The sequence below is a fragment of the Hyalella azteca genome, unplaced genomic scaffold (assembly GCF_000764305.2).
Source record: "Hyalella azteca isolate HAZT.00-mixed unplaced genomic scaffold, Hazt_2.0.2 contig3603, whole genome shotgun sequence".
In the NCBI taxonomy this organism is placed as follows: Eukaryota; Metazoa; Arthropoda; class Malacostraca; order Amphipoda; family Hyalellidae; genus Hyalella; species Hyalella azteca.
This window is the reverse complement of record NW_025933847.1, coordinates 300,514-326,307: the sequence shown is the minus strand read 5'-3', so window position 1 is coordinate 326,307 and position 25,794 is coordinate 300,514. Positions and strand designations below refer to the sequence as shown.

Sequence of the window (25,794 nt, the reverse complement as noted above, 5' to 3'; positions counted from 1 at the left end):
GTGATTGTCCATTATTCGCCATGCATCTTAATCTAAGAAATAATTGAATTAGATAATGCAAGCATACATTTCAAAATCTTATAAATTTCATCACGCGAGAACAAATTTTGAACATGTTCATCATATTGGCGGTATCCCCTTACAAAATGCAGCGACGCAGTACTTGCAAGTTAAAGTAAAAGTAGAATCTTCTATATAATAGTCAATAAATTGATATAATCATACATTTTCACCAATAAACTTAATCAAATCATTTAAAAAATATTTAACATCGATGAAAAATCAACATAAAAATCCTGAATTATTGTTTACAATGAAAATTTCCAAAATAAAAAGTTATTCATTTGACTATTTTTGTGACGTATGAGTGACGTTTGAAGTTGCGCAGAGAGGATGCGCGAACAGTCAGTAGTATGAAAACAAAACAAAATGAAGTCGCAAGATAGTAAATCTTTATGGACTACACAGCCTGAAAAACCAGTGCATTATTCGTACGTGATGAAATTTGTGATATGAAAGTGAATCATTGGTGATAGTGCCTAATATTACGAAGAGTTCGAGTTGAAATTGATTAATGTTTGTGTCTTTGGGCAGGTATTTAAAGGAATTTCGAGTGGAGCAATGTCCACTATTCCTTCAACACAAATGTACGCAACATCGTCCTTACACCTGTTTTCATTGGCACTTCCTCAACCAACGTAGACGGCGGCCAATTCGAAAAAGAGATGGATCATTTAATTATTCACCTGATAACTATTGTACAAAGTTCGACGAAAACACTGGAATATGTCCCGACGGAGACGAGTGAGTACTGTAGCTGCCATCGCGATCGCATCATCCCTTTCGCGGGTTTTTCACGTAATTTTTATAACAATTCTTACGATTTGTATGTTATTTTACTTCGAAATTATTTTAAATTTTTTAAATTTGCATGAAGTATTCCTTTTCATATCATCACGCTTCATTTTAATCGCCTGAAAAAACGAATCTGTCTTCAGATTTCGGAACAAAGAAAGAGGGTGAGGGGGTGTGGTCGCCTGGTGTTTGTAAACAAAGTCTCTTTCGCCCTAGTTATAAATGACAATTAAGTTATGTTTCAATTCTGCGTTATGAGACGGACTAAAATGTATTAACACTGGTCATAGATGCTGGCAATGGCTTCTGCTTCAGCTATTGAGAATAATTTTCACACATTTGAATACCTACGTACTCGTAGCTACTTATGAAAAACGTAGCTTTGTTTGTAAAATGCTGATGGCTAAGGGCAAGGCTAAGCCTGCTGAGTGCTGCTCACTGCTGCCTGATATTTGCACCTAACGATGAGGTATTCATTAGCATCTGATAGCTTGATATTGGAAGGCTCAAGTTAGTGGTTTTTATTACGGGCATTCTGTCTCATTGCAAGGTTTTGCATTAGTAAGATTTCACATAAGCAAATATTCAATCTTGAGCCATTCCATTTGAAACACAAGACTATGCAATATTCAATTATGTGCAAAAATATTTTTTTAATAATTATTTAGTTTATGCCACTTGGAGGTTAAAATATTAAACTATATATAAAATAACAATGAAGTAAAAAATTATAAAACTACCATCTTTTTGATCTAATTGAACATGGACCAGAAAGTAGATCATGATTTTGCAATTCCTATGAGACATTTAAGTCATCTTGACCTTGTATTTTGCTATTTCCATTTGAAAGAGAAATATTTGCATGTTTGAAGACAAACATTCATGTAATCATTACAATCTTTTAAGCTAATAAATATATGCAGTGAATATATTTTGCCATATTTACTTTAAGACACCTTCTAATTCTGAGCTTAATGTCCATTTTTCATAGGGTTTGGAAAAATTTAGTCACTAATATAAGTCAATAATTCCAAGCACAATAAAATATTATGGTTCAAAGGTTTTTTGTTCAAGTTGAAAACTTGAAGTTTATATTTACTAGAGTACATGATTTTGTGTAGCAGTGTTTTTAATCTGGTGTATGCAGACCGCAGAAAGTACCTTTTATTACATTAGGATTGTTTATTCTTTTCATCTTCTATCCCAATAATAATTTTATTCTTAAATTGTAGAAATTAAGCAAAGTCTCGAAATTGGTCAAGAGATGCAAACATGCAACTGGTTCCTATATTCCTGAAGTAGTTACAAAACTGGACAATTTAGGTGTATATAGTTGAAATAAAGTTGTACTGAGCATTGAATCTCCTAAGAGCAAATATTGAACATCACAAAATCTGAATGGTATGGAGGTGAGACCAGCAGTTCTGTCATGGATTCAAAGTTTTGAAGACCAGTTAATTAAATCTCTGCTGTTTGTTGTTATTAAGTTTTTAGTATCTTTGTTAATTATCACACTACATGTATAAGATTTTTATTGTTTAGGTCCATGTGTAGAAGATGAGGTTTTTGAGCTAAAGCATCTCATAAGCTAAATGTGAACTTATTTACATGCATCTAATTATTGAGATAATTCAACTAGATTTGTTCCAGATCTTTCTCTCCTCCATTTAGTACTAATTATTCAAATTATATATATTTTATATTTGCAAACATAGGTTGAATAAGTTATGTAAACTTTATCACCTATATATTGCTTCTAATACCAGATAGAGCTTATGCTGCTTTTTTTTCTAGCTGCCCATTCCTGCACCGCACTGCTGGGGACACTGAACGCCGCTATCATCTACGCTATTATAAGACTGGCATGTGTGTTCATGACACAGATGTCAGAGGTTTCTGTGTCAAAAATGGAGCTCATTGTGCATTTGCCCATGGTGTAGAAGATGTCAGGCAAGTTCTTTTATAACTCCTATTATTCATGTTTAAAAAGATACTTTTGCTTTGAAAATTTTGTCTTTATTCTAGGAGAATGATGCATCATCATTATGTATCATCAAATTGTGTCAAATTTTTCAATTGTGCATTTGTAGATTTATTATGCATGTCAATAATGCTGTCACAGTTTTTTTAAAATCCTCTGAATCAAAATGGAAATTTTGAGTATTTTGATTGATCTTGTGCTGTTCTAGCATTGCTCTTCATTAACACCTGCACACCCCATCTAGGTTTGGTTTTCAAGTGAGCTTTTGAAATGTTGCATTCAATGAATGTAGAACAATTACATCACAGATCATCCCCATCATTAGAATAAAACACTCAATTTTCAAATTCATTTTGCGATGTTATTACTTGTGTGCAGACCAGCAGTTTATGATCTGCGTGAGCTACACCAGGGTTTGGAAGGCGGGCTCACAGCTGAGGGTGTGCAGCAGCTGCTGATGCAAGACAGCTCATTATCCGTCAACGGAGGCAGCCCAGGCGGTCCCAACGGAGGAGTTGTTCCAAATAGTTTAGATAAAGAGAGAAATATGGTTAATGATGATCCTAGGTGGCAAGGTAAGCATGATCATCTTCAAATTTTGATTCATTACCTGCTATTTGAAAGTGTTTAGTTGGTTTCACTGAAGACATTGATTTATTTTCTGAAAATAGTCAATACTGTATTAGCTAAAGTTTCATCATAAGCTCCAATCCCTCCAGCTTCAGTTGGGCATATTAAAGGAGTTAATATATATACCAGTGTTTACAGTTAATGAAGACAATTAAAAATTTATAAAGATAGGTAAATATTATGATTAATAGACATGTCTGTATTATGTGAACTGTACTAATAAATCTAACCCTGTTGCAGACACAGCATTTGTGTTGGCCAATTACAAAACTGAGCAATGCAAACGGCCCCCACGCCTCTGTCGTCAGGGTTATGCATGTCCACAGTATCACAATTCTAGAGATCGAAGGAGACCTCCTAAAAAATATAAGTACAGGTTAGTACTAACTAAGTAGTTGGCATTAATGTTAAATTGCCCATCATTGTTTTAATTGTTAATAATACTTCTATTTAGGGATCTGATTTTGCTGCCTCATATTACATACAAACTTCTGTTTATATTTAAAACCAGTGCCTTTACGCCTTTTTATTTATTTCCTCCTTTTTTCTTTATTCAAGATAATGTATTTCAAGTGTTTTATGATAGAGTAAACAAGACCAGTATCACCAACTACTTCTTGTGTACTTTATGTTCAGGAATTTTGTATATATGTATTTTTCAATGCATCAAAGAAAAGTCCTATTATGTTTATGTGCATGTCTCGAAGCTAGTTTTTGTAGAGATACTTTCTTTTCACTTCTCTCTGATTTATATATTTTCTGAATCAAATTGTCATTTTTTTTCTATTCTAGATCAACGGCTTGCCCAAATGTAAAGCACAGTGATGAGTGGGGTGAACCTAGCAACTGTGAGAGTGGGGACTCGTGCCAGTATTGCCACACACGCACCGAGCAGCAGTTCCATCCTGAGATTTACAAGAGCAGTAAATGCAATGACATTCAGCAGACTGGCTACTGTCCAAGAGGCGTCTTTTGCGCCTTCGCTCACATTGACCGTGAGTGCCTGTTAACGCCTAGGGTTTTTTAAATTGATGCTAAATTGTATCATCTAGTTACCTAGTTACTGCTTCTGTGTGTCGAGATAATAAAGGTTACTTTGTTTTGATACCGTCGTGTTAATTTGTATGACTGATTAAATATCAATCTGTCAAAATTGTTAGTATGTACTAATTATAACTTTATTTGAATTACTTCACCTTGTCTTGAAGATTTAAAATAATTTTTAAATTTATCCAATCGTTAGGTTCACTTCTAACATTTTTATATATCAAAAATAAAAGTAAACGTGGTGTTTTTAGATAATCTTGTCCAATAATTGATTTGAGCTCAAAAATAATAGATTAAATCCATCAAATAGTTTGAAATTCTCTCCAATTAATAAATAGCATCATGATTTCATCAATGTTTGAATTTGCAGAGGAGATGACAGCAGTGCGTGAGACGGCAGCAAATGAGAACTGCACTGGCACGAGTCTAGCTGACATCCTGCAGTCCGCCCTCCCTCCTGACAACCCTCTCACCTCGCCCTCTACTTCTAATCCACCCATGCCATCCTCAGAGAACTCTAAAAACTCATCCCAGGTAATTAATTTGCTGGAATATGGATCAATTTTTGTTGATGGTATAATGGGAACCACTACACCGTACCATTTCAGGACTCAGCAATGTTGAGTTCATGTTTCTATAGATTAAATTTGAACCACTGAACATGCTTCAAAGTTCAAGTTATTTGATTTAAGATAGAGAACCCCAAACTTCTTTTGCTTTGCAAGTCCTGAGCCAACTTATTATGTTTCGATTAACTTGACAATTGAACTACATAATAACTTGAGCTGCATGTAATTTGCCGCAGGGTACAAGCGGTATGACGGAGTCACCACGGATCACAAGCAATGGATTCATCAGTCCGTCTCACTTAAGCAATGCAATGCCTCCAATAGGCAGCAAATCCCGACATTTCTCAGGAAGCTCCATCAATTCCAATATCTTGCCAAACAAGGATCACTCGAGCATTTTTGCTATGCACAATCCTCCTCCACAGAACAATAGTTACCTCAAGGCTCCTGGATCTGAAAGAGAAACAGAGACCAACCTCAAGAAACAGCTTGCTGCCAAAGAGAATGCTGCCGATAGGAACACTTTAGAGGCACTGGAGAAGTTGAAAAGAAAAACCAACCCTCCGGGAAGCAGCAATTCTTTATTTTCTGGAAATATTAGTGGATCAAATTCTAGCGTTTTAAGTAATGGAGTTCTGAATAGCTCGTTTGCAGGCAGCAACCTAGTAGGATGTGGCAGTGTCATGTCATCTATAGCCAGCACCGTGTCGCCTCTAGCTGCTCCGTTTTATCCAACTAGCAATACCGTCGAATCTGTTGTGGGTAAGTTTACTATACTTATTATATTAAAGTAGTTGCTTGTAATTTTCAGTAAAAAGTGCAATTTTGCTTCAAACGCGCTTAGGCGGGTCTAATTATCTTGCTTAATGAGTTTTAGGATCAACCACAGTAATTCAGTAGATTTCTATTAAATAATTGCCTTCTCAGTTGAATTGTAATCGTGAATCTCGTGTGGGAAATTCTTGAAATGTAATGTCTGCTATCTCATCATATTAAGTGTGAATAATATTGCCTCTTGATTTTTTTTCTTTGGTTATCTCTTTATTCTCTGTGATTAAATTTGTTTTAGGTTTATTTTTTGCTGCGGTAAATTTGATATTCATTCCTGTAATTTTTTTTAATATTAGGCAGTTCTTATTGCATTTGTTGCTCTCAATCTTATATAATCTTGTTCTCTTTTTGCAGGCAATGCTTTAGATGAGCTGAGTTTAGCAGACCTCTCAGCTGCTATTGACCCTGAATTCAATTCTATATCCTCGTCTTTGAATACTGGGCTAGCGTCATCAGGTGAGCAATAGTTGTACGTATATATATTTAGCATCTTAACTAACTCTGTTCAAGTATAGTCACACCCTTCAAGTTACCGAGTGATAACGTTCGATCGCGTCTCTGAAATGCAAGCGTTTTAAGTTGTAATCCATTCATTACATTGTATGATAATAACTTGTTTATATACAAATTTTTAAATACAAGTTATTAAGCCACATGTTTTTGGGTTGTTAGATTTTTCTACAACACTACGGGTCTACTCGTACCTGCAGCAAAATTTCTGCTCAAGCTGTCAATTATCTGATGAAATCACAAGGCTCCAATAATATTTGTAATCTTCTCTTTTCATCTTAATGGTTTCGGCAACTTTTTTAATTTTCAATTCATTCTCTTTTCATCTTAATGGTTTTGGCAACTTTTTTAATCTTCAATTCAATGGCATTAGTACTATTGACATCAAAGTAGAAAAGTTTGGGATATGATTTCGTGATTGGTAAAGGCTGTTGAATAGAGAAAGACTATTTCTGTTACACGTTCTTTTTGTATGGATTACGATTATTCAGGCCTAATCAGCGGCAGTACGCCCGTCACAATCCCTGGCAAGTCGAGCGTTGGTCCCGTCAACAGCTTCCAAGAGCGCTCCTCGCTGCTCGCCAGCCTCTCCAGCGTCGTCTCCAACCACCAGCAACTCTCGTCCTCACCCTCGTCTAATGCCTTCAACCCACATGCTTCGTTTCTCCATTCCACTAACTCCATGGACCAAGTAAAGTTCTCAATTAATTCTCTTTATATTTTGTAGTCTATTTTTAAATACTTGGTCTTTGACGTCTCCTTCTATTCGAGTTTGTTTTACTATTACACCAAATTGTTTGAATTTTCATGAGAACAGATGCAATAGCGGCATTAATTATTTCTTGAAGAAGCACTGAGTTTCACGTACTAAGCTACAAGTGTATTTAGGGCTAAAAAAATCTACGATCCTGATGAAATGTTATTGTTTTTTGCTATCACATTGCTCCTGTTGGTATGTACCAATAGCTAACGTATGTTTTAGGTAAATGCTGTGGAGCACACCTACTTGCATAATGAAGCTTATATAATTACATCTTATATCTGGTGCTATGTTCTTTGCATGAAGCGCTCCACTTTTATTTGTAATAACAGTATATGAAGCTGGATTTTAAGACTGCCCAGTACTAAAAAAATAACGTCTGATTCATTCCTTTTGCAGAACAACTTCACTGCAGCGTTCCTTCGCGCCACTAATGGCAGCGGCGGCGTTACGACCAACGCGGGCGCTGGTTTCAGTCAAACCATTTCACAGTCAGCAGCTCCTGGCAGCGGCTCCAGCAATCACCTTTTTGAAGCGCCTACGTTAGGCAACACAAGCGTCACCTCAGCCCCAAGTCTCTTCAACAATTTCCATAGCGCCTCAATGGGCATGTCAAGTATGTCTCCGCATCAGAGCTCTGTTCTATCGCAGTCGCCTCTTCTATTCCACACAAATAATGGCAATGGAGGTGCTACCAACTCTGATATTTGGAGAATGAGAGATGAGCTCATCACAAACAGAGCCAAACTGGCATCCTGGGAAGAGGGCATCGCCCAAGCTAGGACTGCTTGTGAGGCTTGGAAAAGAGAAGTCGACGAGGCCAACAGGAAAATCAAAGCTTCTGAACAAGCCAGAGAAGAGGTAACCCTGTCATCCTTGAGACCATAGCAAGAAAACTTTTTGTAATTTTCTACTTGAATGTTCGGACATGAATTATGTAGCCCGGATATAGCTTATGTAATGGCTACTAGATGATTATTTTGCTTTCATCACTCTTAGGTAGGATGTTTTGAGTGATTTTCATGTATAACCCAAAGCAGGCCCAACTGATAATCATTTGCATGTTCAAAACAATATCAGCGCCATTGCCGTATGCGAAATTATGAAAATTGTCATTATTTATTTGAAAATAGAAATAAAAAATTGTTATTTCAGCTACTTACAAAGCTGAGCGCGGCGCAGCAGGAGCTGGAGGCGTGCAGGGCAGGCAAGACGCTCGCGCCGTACGTGCAAGTACTCAACCCGCTCACTGATATCGACCAGCTGCCCAGACACGTCTTGCAGCAGCTCAGCTCCAAGCTACACTCGGATGCTGAGGCCGTAGATAAGGTACTGTTCTGTGGCTACTGAATAAAAACAACACGCCATTCTACGAATGGCGTGTTGTTTAAATTTGAGTTCATTCTGCATGTAAGGCAGCAGTTTTTGAAGATCGTCTATTTTTATTTGTAAGTTCAGCTGAAGCCGTCCATGGGTTCTCCTACTGAATTATTCCTGCAGTGGGAATGTTTTATAAATTACATTACATGTCACCTGGTTATTCTTTGTATGTGTGCCTACATTATTATCTTGATCGTAACTTTTCAAGAATATTAAACGAATTACTGCAAAATTTTATGAACAAATAATCAGTGCAACTCCTCAACGCAATAATAAGTTGATTAATTTTAATCTTTTTTGATATTCTACATTTAGTAAAGTAACTTTTCCTAATGACATTAGAATACTTTCTATTTTTATAACATCTTCCCTGAATTTCAGGCTCTGAACAACATTTCACTACCAGCCGAATGGTCGAAGGTGCCGAACTGGTAACGCCAGGCGTCGTTGTATGGCTGCTCTTCTTTGTATTTATTCCGTTGCTTTTCTACCTTCCGAGACATCAGTCAATCACTGCAATTTATTATCAGACTATCGTATTGTGGTACAGAAAATATCGTTGTTTCAGGTATTCTCATTTGCTTTTAGTTGAATAGAATAGCGATGCGGAACTCAATTTGATCCAAATTATAAGCGGTTTCAAACCGAATTTCCGCGATTTTGGGGGCCTTTTTATTTTCGGGCATCAAATCTATCAGTTATCGTGATTGACTGACCAATTGTTTGGTGAAAAGTTGAGATTATACGTATCCAGTATCACGTATATAGACGTTCTGTCAGTCTGCCAACGCTCTCTGTCTCCTAATTGATTCAAACTGATGCATTTCTAAGGCCCGACCTTCGGGAAAAGCTGTATAATTAAATCGCTGTGTATGTGTGTAGCTTGTACCTGTTTTCTATGAATACCCGCATTGCTGTGCAATGTAGACCTTTGGCCAAATAAGAACAAAGAAAGGAGAATTTACAAACCGTGTTTAGATTTTTGTGCAATTCAACCAATTTACCGCTCGTATGAAACACCCCTGGGTTAATTGAACCTCCAAGCCGCATTTCGCCTCACGGGCTTATGTGAACTGACCGCCAATTTGCTGTCGGTAAAATACATCGTGTTCAGGAATGGACGTTGTTTTTCCCCGGTTGTATTTCAGATTCTCGTCTTGCCAAGGCTAAGATGTGTGTAACTGAAGAATTTCTTCCTTTCTTGAGTTGCGAGTTTTGATTAAAATGACAGAAGAACACCTTAGCGGCCAACTGCACTCGGATAATATGTCTGCTTCCAAACTCCCATCGTTGGTCTCAAATTGTAATCGTAGCAAACTCTCTCTTTTTAATAAGGCTAATTTGAATTTGGACTTGTCCTGAAGTTTTCAGGAACATCTTTTTAGATCTTTGAGTGTATTGCGGTGTTTTTTGTTGTGAAATGTAGAAGTAAATTCTAGCTTTTTTACAACGTGATACATCCTCTAATTTTTATTCGTGGTGGGAACTGCTGTTAACCTAGAATAAATTTCTCTATTCGCGCTCAATAATGAAAAATGTGCATTTGTCTTGGAACTCCCTTGCATTCTTCACATTTAAATAATAACTGCCACGTAAATTTGGTGTCTAAATAATAGCGGTGATGCGTAAATTATTATCTAGTGTTAACTTGGAAAGATTAGGGCTGTTTGTGACCCGTTAAAGTAGCCTAGTGTAGAATCTCTCAAGCATAGCGTACCTACTGCTTTACCATTCGCAAATGTGCACCTGTAACGTGCAAATCGTTCTTATAAGGAATTCAGATGGAGATCTTATGCTCGCATATTTCTATTAAGATCATCTTCGTTACCTTGTCTTGCCTCGGACTTCTCATGAATGCCTGGCGACGGCATGTGACTGCTTTAGTTTATGTAATTCTATTTTAATTTTTAGCCTCCGTAGCCGTTTGAACCTCAGAAGCGATCATCGAATGCTTTTGATGAGGGGCCAAATGTTTCTCATGCTCTCGAATAAGTAGATTTATGATTCATATCTTAGAAATGCTTTAATCCTAATCGAATAGAGGTGGTAATCGGCCAAAATAATTGAATTTTATCTAATATTTAGAAAAAATAAACATTCCTTCCATTCGTCTTCTGTGACCAATGAAAGCTACTATCTCGTTTTCTAATAACCTTGATGCGAAAAAACTCAATGTACTTTTTATATTATCTAGCATGTAATTATACAAAGTTCAAAAATGCTTGCTTCACAGCAGTAATGAATCACGTGGAAGCTCAGATTGCATTCAGTATAAATTGATTCGATTTGCTCGACATATTCTTCACTTGGACAATAGTTGTATCCCCGTGCAACTCGCTCTATGATAAAAGTAATTAAGGCCTATTTAACTGTTACAAATAGTAGCAATTGCTGAAGAAATAAATTGTCTTATCTGTCGTGTATTTAGGATATTCAATTGTAGCTTTATTGTCGTATTTGTAATAATTTGAACCGTGGCTGGCGAGACTGAGTGTGTGTTGTTTGTAGCCGTTTTCGAAGGCTTCCCTCAACCATTTTGACGAGTCTTCTTCTTAACATGTCCGAGGTCTTGCTAATATGATGAACCCTTCATGCTGCTTCGTGAAATTTTCCCTTTTGTTCTTGTGTTATGTTATTTTTTTAAGATGTTGAATGTTGCGATATTCTATAAAAGTAAGAATTTTTTATTTTTTATGCTTTTACAACCGTGAAATTTGCACTGTCTTTTCTTCCAGTTTAATTTTTTTTCTGAATTATCTACAATTTTTGGCTCTCAAGATACTGTAGGCTAATTTTCTTATTTGAAAACTTGGGTTAGTCATTTGATCGTTAAAACTTGAAACTTGTGATTCACGAATTCTTAAACAAGGCTCGAAATTCCCGTTTCACTATTGATGGAAAGATTTCCTGGTAGTCGCATTACTAATTCAAAACGCTTTTTATAGGCTCTTCTGAACCTCGCCTTTCGGCTTCAACGTTGCGAGTGAGACAACTTCATCTCCTAACTGCTCTTCTTTTTATAACGAGCTGGTTATTTATTAGCATTTATTGTTTTTGAGTAGTTTTCCGTGCAATTTTCGTCAGTATTTTTGTGTTTATTCCTAATTTTTGTACTTCTATGTTGGAAAATTTGTAAACGAGAATGTATGGGCATTATTGTCATCTCTTTAATTTAATCTGAAATTAAGTAAATGAAGCTGTTCACATCTTACTTCCTCATTCCATTTCAAGTCTACAATTTTCATATCAATACCGCTGCAACCAACTTGAAGAGCCTAACTTTTTTGAAGTGCTGGTGTTGGTCATCAAATATTTGGTTCTAATTAACAACATAGTACTAGTTGAAGCATTATAACTGCTGTACTTTAAAAATAACAGTACATTGTACTGACTTAACTTATGAGGAATAAACTGCTGCGCTCTACTTGATACTGTCGTGCAAAAAAACCGTATAGCGCAATTATGAAAGATCACTGCTGCAGTGCATACTAAATTAGATGTCTAGAATTATACATCATATATAATCAATGTATGATTAGCTACGTAAATCTCTATCCTCTTTCTTATGAAACCGGGCTACCAAATTGTAGGGTTATTTATTTGTATAATGCATTATAGTTTGATATTTGTTGAAGTGCTCTTCTTATTTAGGTTTATGTTTGAATCGGATTTTGTTGTCATTGTCTATGCATGGGAGTTGGAGAGAAAATTCTTTATTGCTTATTTCACTGTTAATACAAAAGAGGAGGTTTTGAGTTACACGGTTTGAAAACTAACGATGTTTTGAAGGCGGTTACTGCATAGATACTTTTTTAAGCAATATTCTCGATATTTAAACTCGTCAAATGAAATAATGAACATGGGTATTTCTTCAATTATTTCAAAAATGATGTCAACATGGCGGCGTAGAATAATCACATTATTTCATATCAGTGTCGTAGCTCAACGATCAAACTTCATATTTTATGCTCAAATTCTCCTTTATGTATTTTGTTATAAATGCAATTGTTGTGACTAGCTGTCCTCAACTGCTAACCTCCCACATGCGAGTGAGTCTTAACTCAGACATCTTAATTTCCATGTGCTTATCAAAAGGAATTTCTTGGTGTTATTTTTTTGCGTGGTCCTCTCCTCTACTACTTACTCCGGTCCTCTAATCCTGGCTGGTCAGCATTGCTGATGCTCGTGCTCGTGTGTTGCCTCGTTGTTGTCCTTGTGAACTAATAACTAATCGTGAGCAAACAATGTAAACGAATCCGTTTCTAGGGTTAGCCCCGTTTAATTTATAATTTTTATTTTCTTGATGGTTTAGGCTGCAATAATGATATAGATCTTGTTGACCACCCAGGTGACGTTGTGTTCAAATATATTAGCGCCTACAAATTTATTATTATTTGCTTATTGATTTCTTCAGTAGACTATTGCTTCTTTCCCAACCTAAATTAATCATACATTGCAAATCCCGTTGGAAAAACCTTGGACAACGGACCAAATAATTTCAAAACCTTGGACTTCTCTTCTCTGCACGGTTAACAACCTTCAAAGTCTTGGTTTCAGAGGCCATTTACTCAAAACCATTATTTAATCATCAAACGATTAACCTGTAACGGTCGAATTTTGATTGATTCGTTGATCTACACATTGCAGTCCTAGAAGTGTTATTAATCTCTAAAGCAGGCGATAACATATTAGAATATTGTCCAAGTTTTATGGAGTGGCCGATCTCTTTTCATTGGATGTGTAGCTCTTACAAATTTGTAATATGTAATTTTTAACTTAAAATAATCCAATAATTCTATGTGAACCAATTCCTATTTAAATTTGTGCATGATGTGTTCCTCTTCGTGAGAAACGATAAACTATTTAATGTACTTGATTAGGTCCGTGAAAACTACTCCCCTTAGCTAGACTAAAAACGCTTGTTATGGTATTCATGCATTATACTGACTCGGAATTCGGCAGGAAGTGTCCCGAAACTAACCAAATAATACTTTATACTAAATACTTTTTTGGAACTTAGTGGAATGGGAAACAAATTTCAATCTATAAGTATAATGCAACTTTGAAACGGTATATTTTTAACTATTTAGAATAATCGATTTATTAGCTTTATTTTGTAATTTTTAATAGTCCTAATATTAATGTTATTAAAAAGAAACGATACAAAAGTTGAATTGTCTATTGATCCCCTATTGTGTATATGATCAGGAGCAAACAAAATAATGCTCGTTTATCGCACATTTTGCATTTAATTTGCCTCCGTCAAACTTGGTCGTTGCAGAGAATTTCCCTAGCCATTTCATCCTGGCTTTGTATTGAAACGCAATGAATCGTGCCCATGGTGCAGGAACGTTCCTCCATCATGCAAGGAAAACTATCATCATAATCTGTTGAATCGAGACTTGTTCAGTTGCTGACGGAACTAAGCGACTTCTGTTACTTTGGCAGAATGCACCGACTCGCAGTTTATTCCGATAAAACTGAGTAAATATCCACTGACATATTATAGCTTGATAAAGACGCACCTAAACCTTCGAAATTTTTATTCATTCTATGTTGGTGGTTGCGTTAAAGTTGAACAAATTAAAATCGCTAGATTAGACAACGATGTTGCTAGCTTGGCCAGATGAAAGTAACTAATCCAAAGCTTAGAGAATTTCCAGTAGCGATATGATAGCAAAACTACGCAAACGCTCATTTGAAGAAAGTGATGACCTAGGCTAAGCAAGCTCTTACGGAACGAATATTGCGTCACAAGAAAGCGATTCTAGTCAATTTTAACCGTCGCCAGCGCATGTTGTGACATAAAAAAATGGCTTTTCGTTTTAGAATACTTTTCGACCCTGCTGTGATGGTTCGGCCCGGTTGAAGAAAGATAAAATTACGACCGCATCAACAGCTGATATTATATAGGAAAAGGTGCATGCCTCCACGTTTCACTATGGGTCTTTGGATGTCTCCTGTGTCCTCATGTGTTTCCGTGTATTTCCTCGTGTCCTTGTGAGTCTCTTCGTGTACCTTTACACACGCATACAGCGAAATCACGACTTAATCGACACTTTTGCGAACCCGCCTGCGAACTCGCGCAACTGAACCACTCATAAGTCCTTCAATAGTTTAAACTTTACTTGGTAATGTTCCTGCTGCATGAAAATTAAATTCATTGTAAAACAAATTTGGTCACATAAATTCATCGAAACAATATAGTTTCTAAACTTACATGCGAATTAGAGCTCGTGTTATCTTCGTACCTAAGGATTGAAATAATTCAAACTTTCGAAACGATCTACTCGATCCAAGTCTACAGAGCATAGTCTCCTTTCAAAAGCTGCTCAAAATTTTTAATCTATATATCATATTAATTTTAATTACAACAGCGCTAATTGAAATATTCTGAAATTTCTTTTCAATTTAATTGAATCTTAACAGTTTTTATTTGAAATTTCAAATCTCTCAAGTGTCTCAACGATTGTTCTTGCACTTGTATGTTCATTTTAAAACTCCCGCGTTTTCAATTTGGCAACGCTAGAGGCGCCAAAAAACTAAGGAGTTGAGGTGAGAGGAAGTGAGGAAAACGGCCAGTTCGACGATCATTATCGAGGAAGGTGCATCCTACGCAAGTGAGTTTTAAAAAATATCAATATTTTTCGAAGTCATTTCGCTACGTAATTTATAACTTAATGAGTAGAAACCAGATATTTTAGGAGTTGAAACGATTTTATTGTAATTTATTGGCATTTAAACTCTTCAAGAGTTATGTTGTTGAAAATTCGTGAGACATGTAGCGATGATGTATCATGTAGTTAGGTAGGTAAGTCTGCTAGGGTGCCTAGGATACTCGTTAGCTACATGATTGTGAACTAGGTAGGTATGCAGGGATTTACGAGAGCACAGAAAGCATGTGCATTGTGCACAAGAGTATGGATTTGATAAATTCTGCAGTCAGCTTCTTGTATAAATAAAATAGCCTTTGCAAACATAATTGCAATTTTACAGTTTGGAATTATTGTGGAGTAGGTAGGTAGGCAGGCTTGTTTATATTGGATATTAATGAATATAAATGAATAGGCTAGCCTACTATTGTTCTTTCTGTAATTCTGACACTTTATCAGTTTATGGATAGAAATGTAGGTAGGGTAGCCTAGGTAGGATTAGGTAAAGGTAGAACACAGAGTGGAATCTGTGGATCATAGACATGATTCCACATTTTTTTGCCACAGTGCCACTTGCTGACTTGGCTAAACTTTTCTAAAAAAAAACTACTGAATCAGCTGGATCAATTTTGAATAGATACCCATTGTCCTATTCCACTACAGTAACAGTGATACTGCCTGAGACTGAGTGCCCGTAGGGCTGTACTGGCCATACTGGTAGTACCTTGGACTTGAATCACTTGATAAATGGTATTCTACCATAAATTAATCAATTCTGAGATGCACCAAAATGACCAAATTGTTCAAACCCCAAAACCAATTTTCCCATCAAAAATAATGTAAAGTACCTATTATTACTGCAATCTGTTCTTACCCATTAATAAAAATAGCCAAAATATTATCGGCACATATATTTGAACTGAACAACATTGAAGATGTAAATGTCTATGTGCATTGTGCAGTAAATGCCAGACTATGGTTTGTACTGGAATGCAAGGTTCTTTGGACACTTGTACAGTATACACCACCTCGTATTTTGCTGTAATTTCCTTCTTTGGTTAGTTTCGGTAGAAAAAACCTATTTTTTCTGAAATATTGCGGCTCTAATATCATATACTTTGAGTAGGTGTGAAATCTCACGGATCGTATGTCATGAATTTTTGTTCGATTGAAAAAATTGCCGTTTGCACTACGCAAATGTGTCGTTTCATAAAATTTTCCACTTCCACAATCCGCACGATTACTTTATTTCTGCCAAAATATCCTGCAGAACGTAATCGTCATAATTTAAACAAGTCAACCTAAAGACATTTTGTTGAAGATTGTGCATAGTTGCGGTCACATCAGACCGCATTAACGTGTTCAACTTACAGTAAAGACAAATGTTGTTGTTACTGTTTTAGGGTAAAATTAGATATTTGGGTAACATGTGCAAGGACTTTGTAAATCAATTTGTGCCTTGTAAATGGCTTTTCATTGCCAAGATATGGAATTCACTGGTCGAAAAATGGAACCACGGCTTGAAAAAATGGATCACAGCTGGCAAATCCATAAAACCATGGCTCGAAATATTCAATCGCAGCTGCCGGCTTGCCAAGTAGATATATTCCATGCCTGCCCTTATTACTGTCTTTAGACTTTTTATTATATTATTACTGGCTGTTTATTTAATACTTTTGTTTAGCAATCATCAGGCTTCTTGTTTCTTCTGTAATACCAGTAGTATACTGATAAACGGTGATATGTAAAGGCTAGACTAAACCCAGAGCAACACAAAAAGTAAACCTGGGAAGAAATGCTCTAAAAGAACTATGTACGTCTTACTCTGATGGCAAAAACTATGTACGTCTTACTCTGCTTGAGTCACATTGATGCTTCTTGCTGGCTGAGAAGGGTTGACTTGGCTAATAAGAGTAGCATAAATCTCTTTGAGGTCTGATGCATTTTGTACATTATTTTTTTGGTGGTTGTTGTTGTTGTTGTGGTTCCCCAGTCTCCCTTTTTTCAGAAGAACCCCTGATTATTGTTTAGTTGAATACCCAGGAACCACTGTATTTCCAACTTGCTGCTAGAAATATCTAATGCTCTGGAAAATATAAATCTACTTAACATTTTCTTTTCTTTCACATTATTCCATCTAAACCACTAACATAGCTCCACTACTCATTTTGCTGGCCTTCAAAAGAAGCAATCTAGTTTGTTTGCAATTTTCCATTTACTTTCAAGTAGCAGGATAGATGAAGCTTCTTGGTTATTATGTAGCAATTTGACAAAATTTAAACTATAACTTCTATCTCTGACCTGTATTATGTGGTTTTGATAAGCAGTGAGTCAAGTGCAGTAACTGCCGAGTGGGATTTACAGTAGGTTACCCAGTGAGTAGGTTATTTGGCTTGTACTTGCTCTTGAATCTAGCTTGAGAAATGGTTTCTCTCTACCCATGAGCAAACTTGGTTATTAAAACAATATTCATCTTGAGGTCAAATGTGTAAATGAGAAAATTAACAGTGTACCGAAAAAGAGACTAAGAGAAACGTTACATTGGTGATTTCAAGGCTGCTGGAGTTTATCTTTTTTTATCTTTAGACCATTGAACATGTTGGTATCAATTGTATGCATCTTGTAAACTTGATTGCTGAACTTGAAAGTTTTAAATCTCTAAATAAATCTGAATTATAAAACATGTTCTATTGAAAATAAAATATGGAATCTTTTTTATTGTGCTACGTAGAATGTTCAATCAAATGGTAGCAAGATGCCTAATAGGCTGTTTTTAACACGGTTTCAGACTATGTGGAATTGTCTGAAAAATTAGCTGTTTATACTTGATACCTCCTATGAAGAACTTTACTAATAAATTAAAATTATTTTTACATTTCCTTGGGGGTACACAATTGCTTATTAGCTACCGGTATTATAATTGAAATTTTGAACAACCCTTGCAAAAAGCTTCAAGTTGGTTTACCTTCATTGTTGTTACTATCCATATTACATACGATGTGATTGATTGCAAACCATCATTTATCATCTTTTTGCAATCTTATCTTTGGCTTTACAAATTTTACTAAACTGAAGTTCACTTCCACTGTATCTTAATTGATTGCTCGTATCAAGTTGCTTATGCTTCCAGCAAAAAGCCTGTAAAATTTTATCTGATACTTATAATCTTGCAAATTTTAATAACCACTCCTTGTGCAGGTAAACTCTAAGAATGGCTCGTACCAAGCAGACAGCCCGCAAGTCTACCGGTGGTAAGGCCCCCAGAAAGCAGCTGGCCACCAAGGCAGCTCGCAAGTCAGCGCCCTCCACCGGAGGTGTGAAGAAGCCCCACAGGTACAGGCCTGGTACTGTTGCCCTCAGGGAGATCCGTCGCTACCAGAAGTCCACTGAGCTGCTCATCCGCAAGCTGCCCTTCCAGCGCCTTGTGCGTGAAATTGCACAGGACTTCAAGACTGACTTGCGTTTCCAGAGCGCTGCCATTGGTGCCCTCCAGGTAGGATGGAGTTTTTTTTTATTATTTATTTTGTTGCCTTTGTCTAGAAACGATATAAAGGAATTCTGATGGTTGGATGCTGAGAAGACCACTTTCTCGGGTGTTATTTCAGCTCCCCTCAATTTTCACTGTATCCACTGATTCAATAATTTATATTGCACAAGGTTGTTAATTTGTCTCTTTGTAATTGTAATTATTGAACTTTAAGCAATTTTGTAACTTTGTCAACATAGATTTTTATGTAATTCAGGTTTAAGCATGTAGATATTAAGAATGACCTGAATCACCAATGATCATTAACTCGAGTTAGCCAGTAATTGGGTTATGCCTTGATTGCAATTTGCTCACTTGTGTTGATTATCAAATTTAAAGTTTAATGGTTGTAAAAATTCAGAGAGAAATCTGAAGCATAAATAAATGGTGCAATCTAGTTTTATAAATCAAAACCACTTTTATGTAGAATTTGATTCTAATACTGAGCAGTAACTGCAGTATTATATAAATGAATCTTCTGAGGTAGACTACTTTTGGTCGCAGCATTTCATTATTCTGCATTAATGATTCAAAATTTGTAGCACCAAAAACGGAATAGATTCAAGCTTATCTATTAGTATATCCATTCTACAATTATTAGATATAAGTCCAAAAAGATTAAATTTTTAATGTGCTTATTCATTTCCTAGGAAGCTTCAGAAGCCTACTTGGTTGGTCTGTTCGAAGACACCAACTTGTGTGCCATCCACGCCAAGCGCGTCACCATCATGCCTAAGGACATCCAACTGGCACGACGCATCCGTGGCGAGAGAGCCTAATTTATTCATCATTGATATACAAAGTCCTGTTTCATCAGTGTCTTTGTCTTCATGAGAACGTGTAAATTGTGGCCGAATGTACCTGTGTATTGATTTAAGCTCAAACTTGCGTTTTTCAGTTGTTGTTTGTTTTATAGTTACTCTCTTGATTTTTACCTATTGTCATGGAGTCTCGTCATTGTCGTTCTTTTACGGTTGAATTTCATTTTCTTTTGATTTACATTCACAATTTAGTTCCCTTGTTGGCTGTATTTACTTCTCAACTTGCATAAATATCATAATTTTGAACTAATAAGTATAAATACTCTTCGACGTATGGCTTCCACGAAGCATTATACTCCTTTAATATCGTTATTTTCTAGTTTGCGCTCGAGTAGTAAATAACATATGCAATGAGTTTCTAAGTGTCTGTTTATTAAGATCTATGCAGGTTATTTGTCTGGGTGATTTATTTTTAATTCGACGTTGTGTAAGCAATTAATTTCATTTTCGAGTGTCAGGAATCAATGGAACAGACTTGTAAAATTTTGGAATGAGTACAAAATATACGCGAGCATGGTAATCATTATCCTAATTTTGCCCACTTGAGTTACGTTTGACTAGTTCTGACTTTACACACTCGAAGTTCGTCGCCAGCGTTGTTTAGCCAGGTATTCAGATTTGTTATGGTTATTCAGAACAATTCGCCGTCATGTCACTTAATGTCGGATTAGGTATCAGGCCAAACCTTGTTAAAATGACCTGGTATGTGGCTGTCCCTCCTACTTTTAACATTTGCAAACAGAAGCCCTGTTGTTTGGTCTTTAACGAGAAGCTAATTATTTGTTTCAATCCTACAATTTGTGCGTTATATATAGTGCATTATAAGGCACTCGGTCATATCGAAGGAAGTTTTGAGGCTAAAAATTCCGATAATTTATGGATTTTGGAAACATTGAAATGATAAGCTAAATTTTCTCAATCTATATGTCGTGAGCTCGAATTTATCGGAACTACTCTTCCTCATTCTTACCAATCGCTACAGCAAGTATAGCCAAGACATCTTGTTTTGAATATCTAGAGCTTTACGCCCACCATATTCTGAAGCGAATAGCCCAGAGTGTAATGATCGTCTACCACTGAGCGTTACATCGAATCTTCACTTCATACCCTGACTTTAGCTCGAACTGTAACTAGCTGACACCAGACTGCGATCAATCAACCCAGCTCGACAGTGGAACTGCCTGAATCCTGCCGTGCACCAACAGACGGTCACTTTTAGCTCAAAGCATCTGGGGTTATGTTTCAGCAAGTATAGTTCTATTCCAAAATTTATCGTCCTTAGACGAGTTACTTTCGCAGCTTCGTTAAATTACCTAACTTACATAATCTGGGGTAAGGTTTCGGATAGCATAGTTCTGTCCCAAAATTTATCGTCCTTCGACGAGTGGCCGTTCGACCGAAGGCTGATTCGACACACGGGGCAGATATAGACGGGTCGGTGGCGGGCATCATATTCACTGCAAGGCTCCGGCGCGCTCCGTCCTGGAGGTGTCGGATTTTTCGTGTATTGGCAAACGATGCTGGGCCCTTCTACGTCAGGCTATTTTCAATCAAAACGAAACAAACTAGTTGTGATATCGTTATCAATTTTTGTTACATTTGGAACCTCGTAGTTGCTCGCGGTAAGGAAGATTGTAAACGTCGCAGTTGCTTGCGGGAAAGAAGTTCCAGATTGCTTGCGTTAAAGAAGAATTGACACGTCGCAGTTACCCCTTTACCGCCTGATTTTCTGGGTCAAAAATCGCAAATGTCACTTTTCCGGCTTTTAGTCTCACCTTAAAGCTGACATTCTGACCTATCTAACGGTACCAAAATCATCTCTACGTTGATTTATGCCTTGACGATAGATCGCGAAAGGGTTAGGGGTCGGGGAGTTCTTTCATATTTAAGATAGGCGAAAATAACCGGCCGGGCGCATAAATAGACGTCTGAAGACGTTGATCTTTAGTTATCCGGCTGCTGTCGTGTGGGATGGTGCTCATGCATTCGTTCCCACCATCCTTGACTGAATTTCAGCTCCAGTAACGTCTTGTCTTGTATCCATGCCGCCTTGAATGCCTATTTCGAGGCGCTCGGGACTCTGTCGTGCTCTACTGAACATTCACACTTATTGTCACTGCAAACCTATCTCTTAGAGTTTTTAAGCTACAGCAATGAGAGATATACCCTTCGATTAGCAAATAAAAGATCTAGAGATTGGTTGTAGCTTTTTTCAATTTCGTTATAGTTTTGAAATATTTTGAAAAAGAAGGGAAATTCGAAAGGGTGGGGGGGGGGGGTATCAAAATTTTTTCGAAAATTGCCACCCCACCCACAAGAATTAGAATTTCGAAAACAGCAGGGACCAATCGATAGATACGGTTCTTACGCATCGAATGATATGCGTCTCGATATTGTAGCTTGAAAATCCTAGGAGGAGATAGATTTCTACATTACCCCATTTTTGGCTGTTTTCTAAGAATTTCACATTTTCTTTCATTTTTTCGGAAAATTCACACGAGCAAAAAAGTCTTAGATTTATTTTTTACATATCTGTACCAAGTTTCAAATTGATCCGTCTGTAAATAATCGAAATAAAATGTCCACAAGAAATTGAAAATTTCCATTGGAAATTGGAAATTTTATTTCGGTTATTTACAGATAGATAACTTTGAAACTTGGTACACATATGTAAAAAATATAACTCTGTACTCACTGCAGTGAGTGACAGNGGACCGCCAACGATGTCATCGGGGAGGCTGTTCCACATGTCGGTGATTCGAAGCGAGAAGAAATTTTGTCGCGTGGAGAAGTTGCAGCGCAGTTTTTTTTTGAATGAATGTAGCTGAAAGGTTATATAAAAATAAAAACAACAATACATTTTAATCTATAATATAATAGTAGTCTATTAAAGTTCCGAATTATTCAGATGGAAAAGTTAAAAATCACTGAAGCGATAGGAAAGGATATAATTGTAAACCATGATGGTTCCTCGAAAATCATGTTTTCTCTAAGTAGGATCCGAAGAAGCATGAACAGGCGGATATGCATAAGTTCATGTGCATGTCAATCCTAACACACAAATACATTTATGAATCGCCAGGAATTTACTTGGTTTGGATATAAGATTTGTAAAGATTATAAGTTTGAATAAAAGAAGTCGCTCCCAACACGCTGCTCCCAAAAATATGCTGTATGGGCTATTTGCATTGAATAATTCTTCTATAGAGAAGCAATTACAACACGATTTAGATTTATTTTTTACATATCTGTACCAAGTTTCAAATTGATCCGTCTGTAAATAATCGAAATAAAATGTCCACAAGAAATTGAAAATTTCCATTGGAAATTGGAAATTTTATTTCGGTTATTTACAGATAGATAACTTTGAAACTTGGTACACATATGTAAAAAATATAACTCTGTACTCACTGCAGTGAGTGACAGAGAGCGCATTTTCTCGTCGACGGACGGACAAAGTCACGGACAGACAGACAGACAGACGGACATGGCGAGCACAATAGTGCATTTTTTCCATAAATGAGAAAATGCGCTAAAAATAAAAAATATAACTCTGTACTCACTGCAGTGAGTGACAGAGAGCGCATTTTCTCGTCGCCGAAAACTTGAGGTCACGGACGGACGGACAGACAGACAGACAGACATGGCGAGCACAATAGTGCATTTTTTCCATAAATGAGAAAATGCGCTAAAAACAGATCTGTGTGAAAAAACCATAGCTGGGAGTCATGTGCTGCACGTGTAGTGTACAAATCGTCAAACAAACGTTCGAACTTCTGACATCGACTTCGGACTGCCGCCCCCCCTATCGCCCCCCCTACCGCCCTCTTCTTCCTTACCGCCCTCCAAAATCTTTCCATCGCCCCTAGGGGGGCAATATCGCCCACTTTGGGAACCACTGTGTTATAGCGAGCTCACGAGACTCGGGATCGATCAAGCTGAATTTAGTATTTTTGAATTGATGCGTCGCGATAATTCGGCACAACTACTTCAGGCAACCTTGAGGGGCAGTTATTTATTTACCATTTCAGGTAGTGAGTTACTTGCTTGTGTTTCTACATCGAATACCTGTTGTACTTGGCGGGCGAATATGCCATTTTGTACCATTATGTTAAAAAGGATATAGTGTCGAAAAGTTGCTACGTTTTCGTATTCTAATCAATATGTAGGAGCGATGTAATCTTCTTCAACAATGCAAATTCATGATAGTTTTTATGTTTATTGAACCATAATTTTCTCGAATTTTGTTGGGATACCGTGCGGCAGGCAGAGTGAAAAACTGGGTCGATTTGACTTTCATCAAGGGCGCGCAGTTTCCTCTATTTTTTTCTCGCGATTTGTTTACGCACTGGAATTTCCCACGACATTGAATTCTTTGGGGAACTCTCGAAAATGTATTCAACTTTATCACAGAAGATGAATTATTGCTGTCGGGTTTGTTTATAAAGGCAGGATGGCCCAGTGGTTACAGTTCAGAGTACCAAGATTGTCGCAGAGAGGTGCGTGTTCGATCCCAGCTCTGTGCGCCAGTTTCTGGTCAGAATCGGCGACGAGGCCGGGCGGCACAGCAGAATTGGAACAGCGAGTTGTGAGTTCGAGACTGCAACAAGCTGTAAATATACTGCGATGTTAAGAATCGGCGACAGGCCTACGGCCTAATAAACGTTGAAACCGCTGTATTATATTATATATTATTATATAAAAATCACAGTCGTGATAAGTTGATCTTAGGAATTACGCAAACAATTTTATTACATATATAGGTAATTCGTTAGGACGTTCAAGTCATCGAGACTTTTTTATGTTATTTGTGAGCCCATACGTAACTATATACAAATTTTGAATGTGTTTTGAAGCAAAAGCTAGAATATATTAATGAAATCTTTAACTGCTCAAACGCACGATTTATTATTAATTCTGATAAATCACTTATGATACATAAAAAATTCAAGGCCCTTTACACCTTGAACAACCATTTAATGAACACCACTGTCGTGCGCTGCGAGATTATCTCAGAAAATGACTTCCGTTGTAACTTCAATTGTCCTTGCGACTGACCACTTGCAATCAGAACGTACGAAACGTCAATATTTAACGTCGCGTTACAATCTCGGGCTGTAGGTTATGGTACTGTTTTGTAATGGTACAGTTTTCGTACGAAGATGGGAATTGTAAATTTTAACAGTGAATATTTATATATATTCTTGAGGATAGTCTTTGTTCAAACGTGGACAACTGCGCTTAGAAAGAGATTTAGTGAATAATAATCTGTTTCGTATGCATTTCATAGTCTAGACGTCTTATCATCTCATCTGTAGTCTGTACTAAACTGATATGAAACCAACAGCCCATATTATTTAAATGGGCAGATAAAAAAATTAACGTCAACAATTAAACCTAATTCCTTACCGTCATCAACTTGGTGAATTATTAGTGAGCCAAAAATTGCAAAAAAATTCCAAACTATTCATAAAGGTGAGAATTTCTGTCGACATCACGCATCGTTTCGTGCACTTATGTATATTAAAGTTATAAAGTACATTTTAGCTTAAACCGTCATTTCCTAAGCTTTATTACTGTCGTACCTAATATGTTTTATAAAATATTCAAACATGTTTAATATTTAGCTTTTGATCATGTTTCGCCCTAACTCCATGCAAATAATTTGAAGGATATGCATAACTAATGATCAACTTTTTACAGTTGTTAGGACTTGCCTGGAAGCAGATGCGGAAAACACTTTCGATTTCAATTAAAAATTTTTGTCACTTGATGTGACAGTGAAATCATTTTGTGCATAAATATTTAAATGTCCGTTAAAAATCGTCTTCGTCCTTAAATAAAAGTTTGTGAAAATCGCATTTAGAAATACCATTTGTATTCAGTGAACCCGATCCGACACGTTGTAGAAGCTCATCTTTCTCGAATTTATTGTTTGGTTCAATTTTTCTGTTGAAATTCCAATAATATATTTAATGATGCGAACATAAGTTTCTTCTGAAATGTTAAGATATCAAATCCACCTCGAGTCTTCATATGTTTTCATTAAGCAAAACTCAGTTAAAATTAATAACGATGATCTAATGAGATAATTTTAAATTATTTTAGTTCGATGGACGAACATCGTACTTGTTAACATGAAAATCTCACACAAATAATTTATTTGGGCCAATTTTACCACAACACAAATGACACCAGAATATACTGTATGACCTCGCATGGTCTATTGAG

The 25,794-nt window shown here is 36.7% G+C and overlaps 2 protein-coding genes across 2 annotated transcripts; both read left to right on the top strand.

Moving 5' to 3' along the window:
• The first annotated feature begins 391 nt into the window (after positions 1-391).
• Positions 392-13,737, top strand: LOC108672572 (RING finger protein unkempt homolog). The gene is made up of 13 exons (XM_018160268.2): positions 392-491; positions 595-804; positions 2,650-2,805; positions 3,215-3,411; positions 3,707-3,842; positions 4,259-4,461; positions 4,884-5,047; positions 5,319-5,844; positions 6,268-6,369; positions 6,915-7,114; positions 7,583-8,044; positions 8,339-8,512; positions 8,945-13,737. Exons 1-13 carry the CDS (start codon positions 430-432, stop codon positions 8,996-8,998), a joined length of 2,646 nt encoding a protein of 881 aa, XP_018015757.1. The 5' UTR covers positions 392-429; the 3' UTR covers positions 8,999-13,737.
• A 1,367-nt stretch (positions 13,738-15,104) lies between these two features.
• LOC108672580 (histone H3.3A) lies at positions 15,105-20,074 on the top strand. Its single transcript, XM_018160277.2, has 3 exons — positions 15,105-15,183; positions 18,415-18,709; positions 19,393-20,074. The coding sequence occupies exons 2-3, from the start codon at positions 18,428-18,430 to the stop codon at positions 19,519-19,521; spliced, it is 411 nt and encodes a 136-aa protein (XP_018015766.1). The 5' UTR covers positions 15,105-15,183; positions 18,415-18,427; the 3' UTR covers positions 19,522-20,074.
• The last annotated feature ends 5,720 nt before the right edge of the window (positions 20,075-25,794 follow it).

What these genes read in the sequence shown, in the direction of transcription:
- LOC108672572 (XM_018160268.2), top strand. Translation starts at nt 430, where the DNA reads ATGAAGTCGCAAGATAGTAAATCTTTATGGACTACACAGCCTGAAAAA. An exon ending in CATGGTGTAGAAGATGTCAG is followed by an intron (nt 2,806 to 3,214) that starts GCAAGTTCTTTT and finishes ACTTGTGTGCAG; the next exon opens with ACCAGCAGTTTATGATCTGC. An exon ending in CTGAACAAGCCAGAGAAGAG is followed by an intron (nt 8,045 to 8,338) that starts GTAACCCTGTCA and finishes TTGTTATTTCAG; the next exon opens with CTACTTACAAAGCTGAGCGC.
- LOC108672580 (XM_018160277.2), top strand. Translation starts at nt 18,428, where the DNA reads ATGGCTCGTACCAAGCAGACAGCCCGCAAGTCTACCGGTGGTAAGGCC. An exon ending in CTGCCATTGGTGCCCTCCAG is followed by an intron (nt 18,710 to 19,392) that starts GTAGGATGGAGT and finishes TTCATTTCCTAG; the next exon opens with GAAGCTTCAGAAGCCTACTT.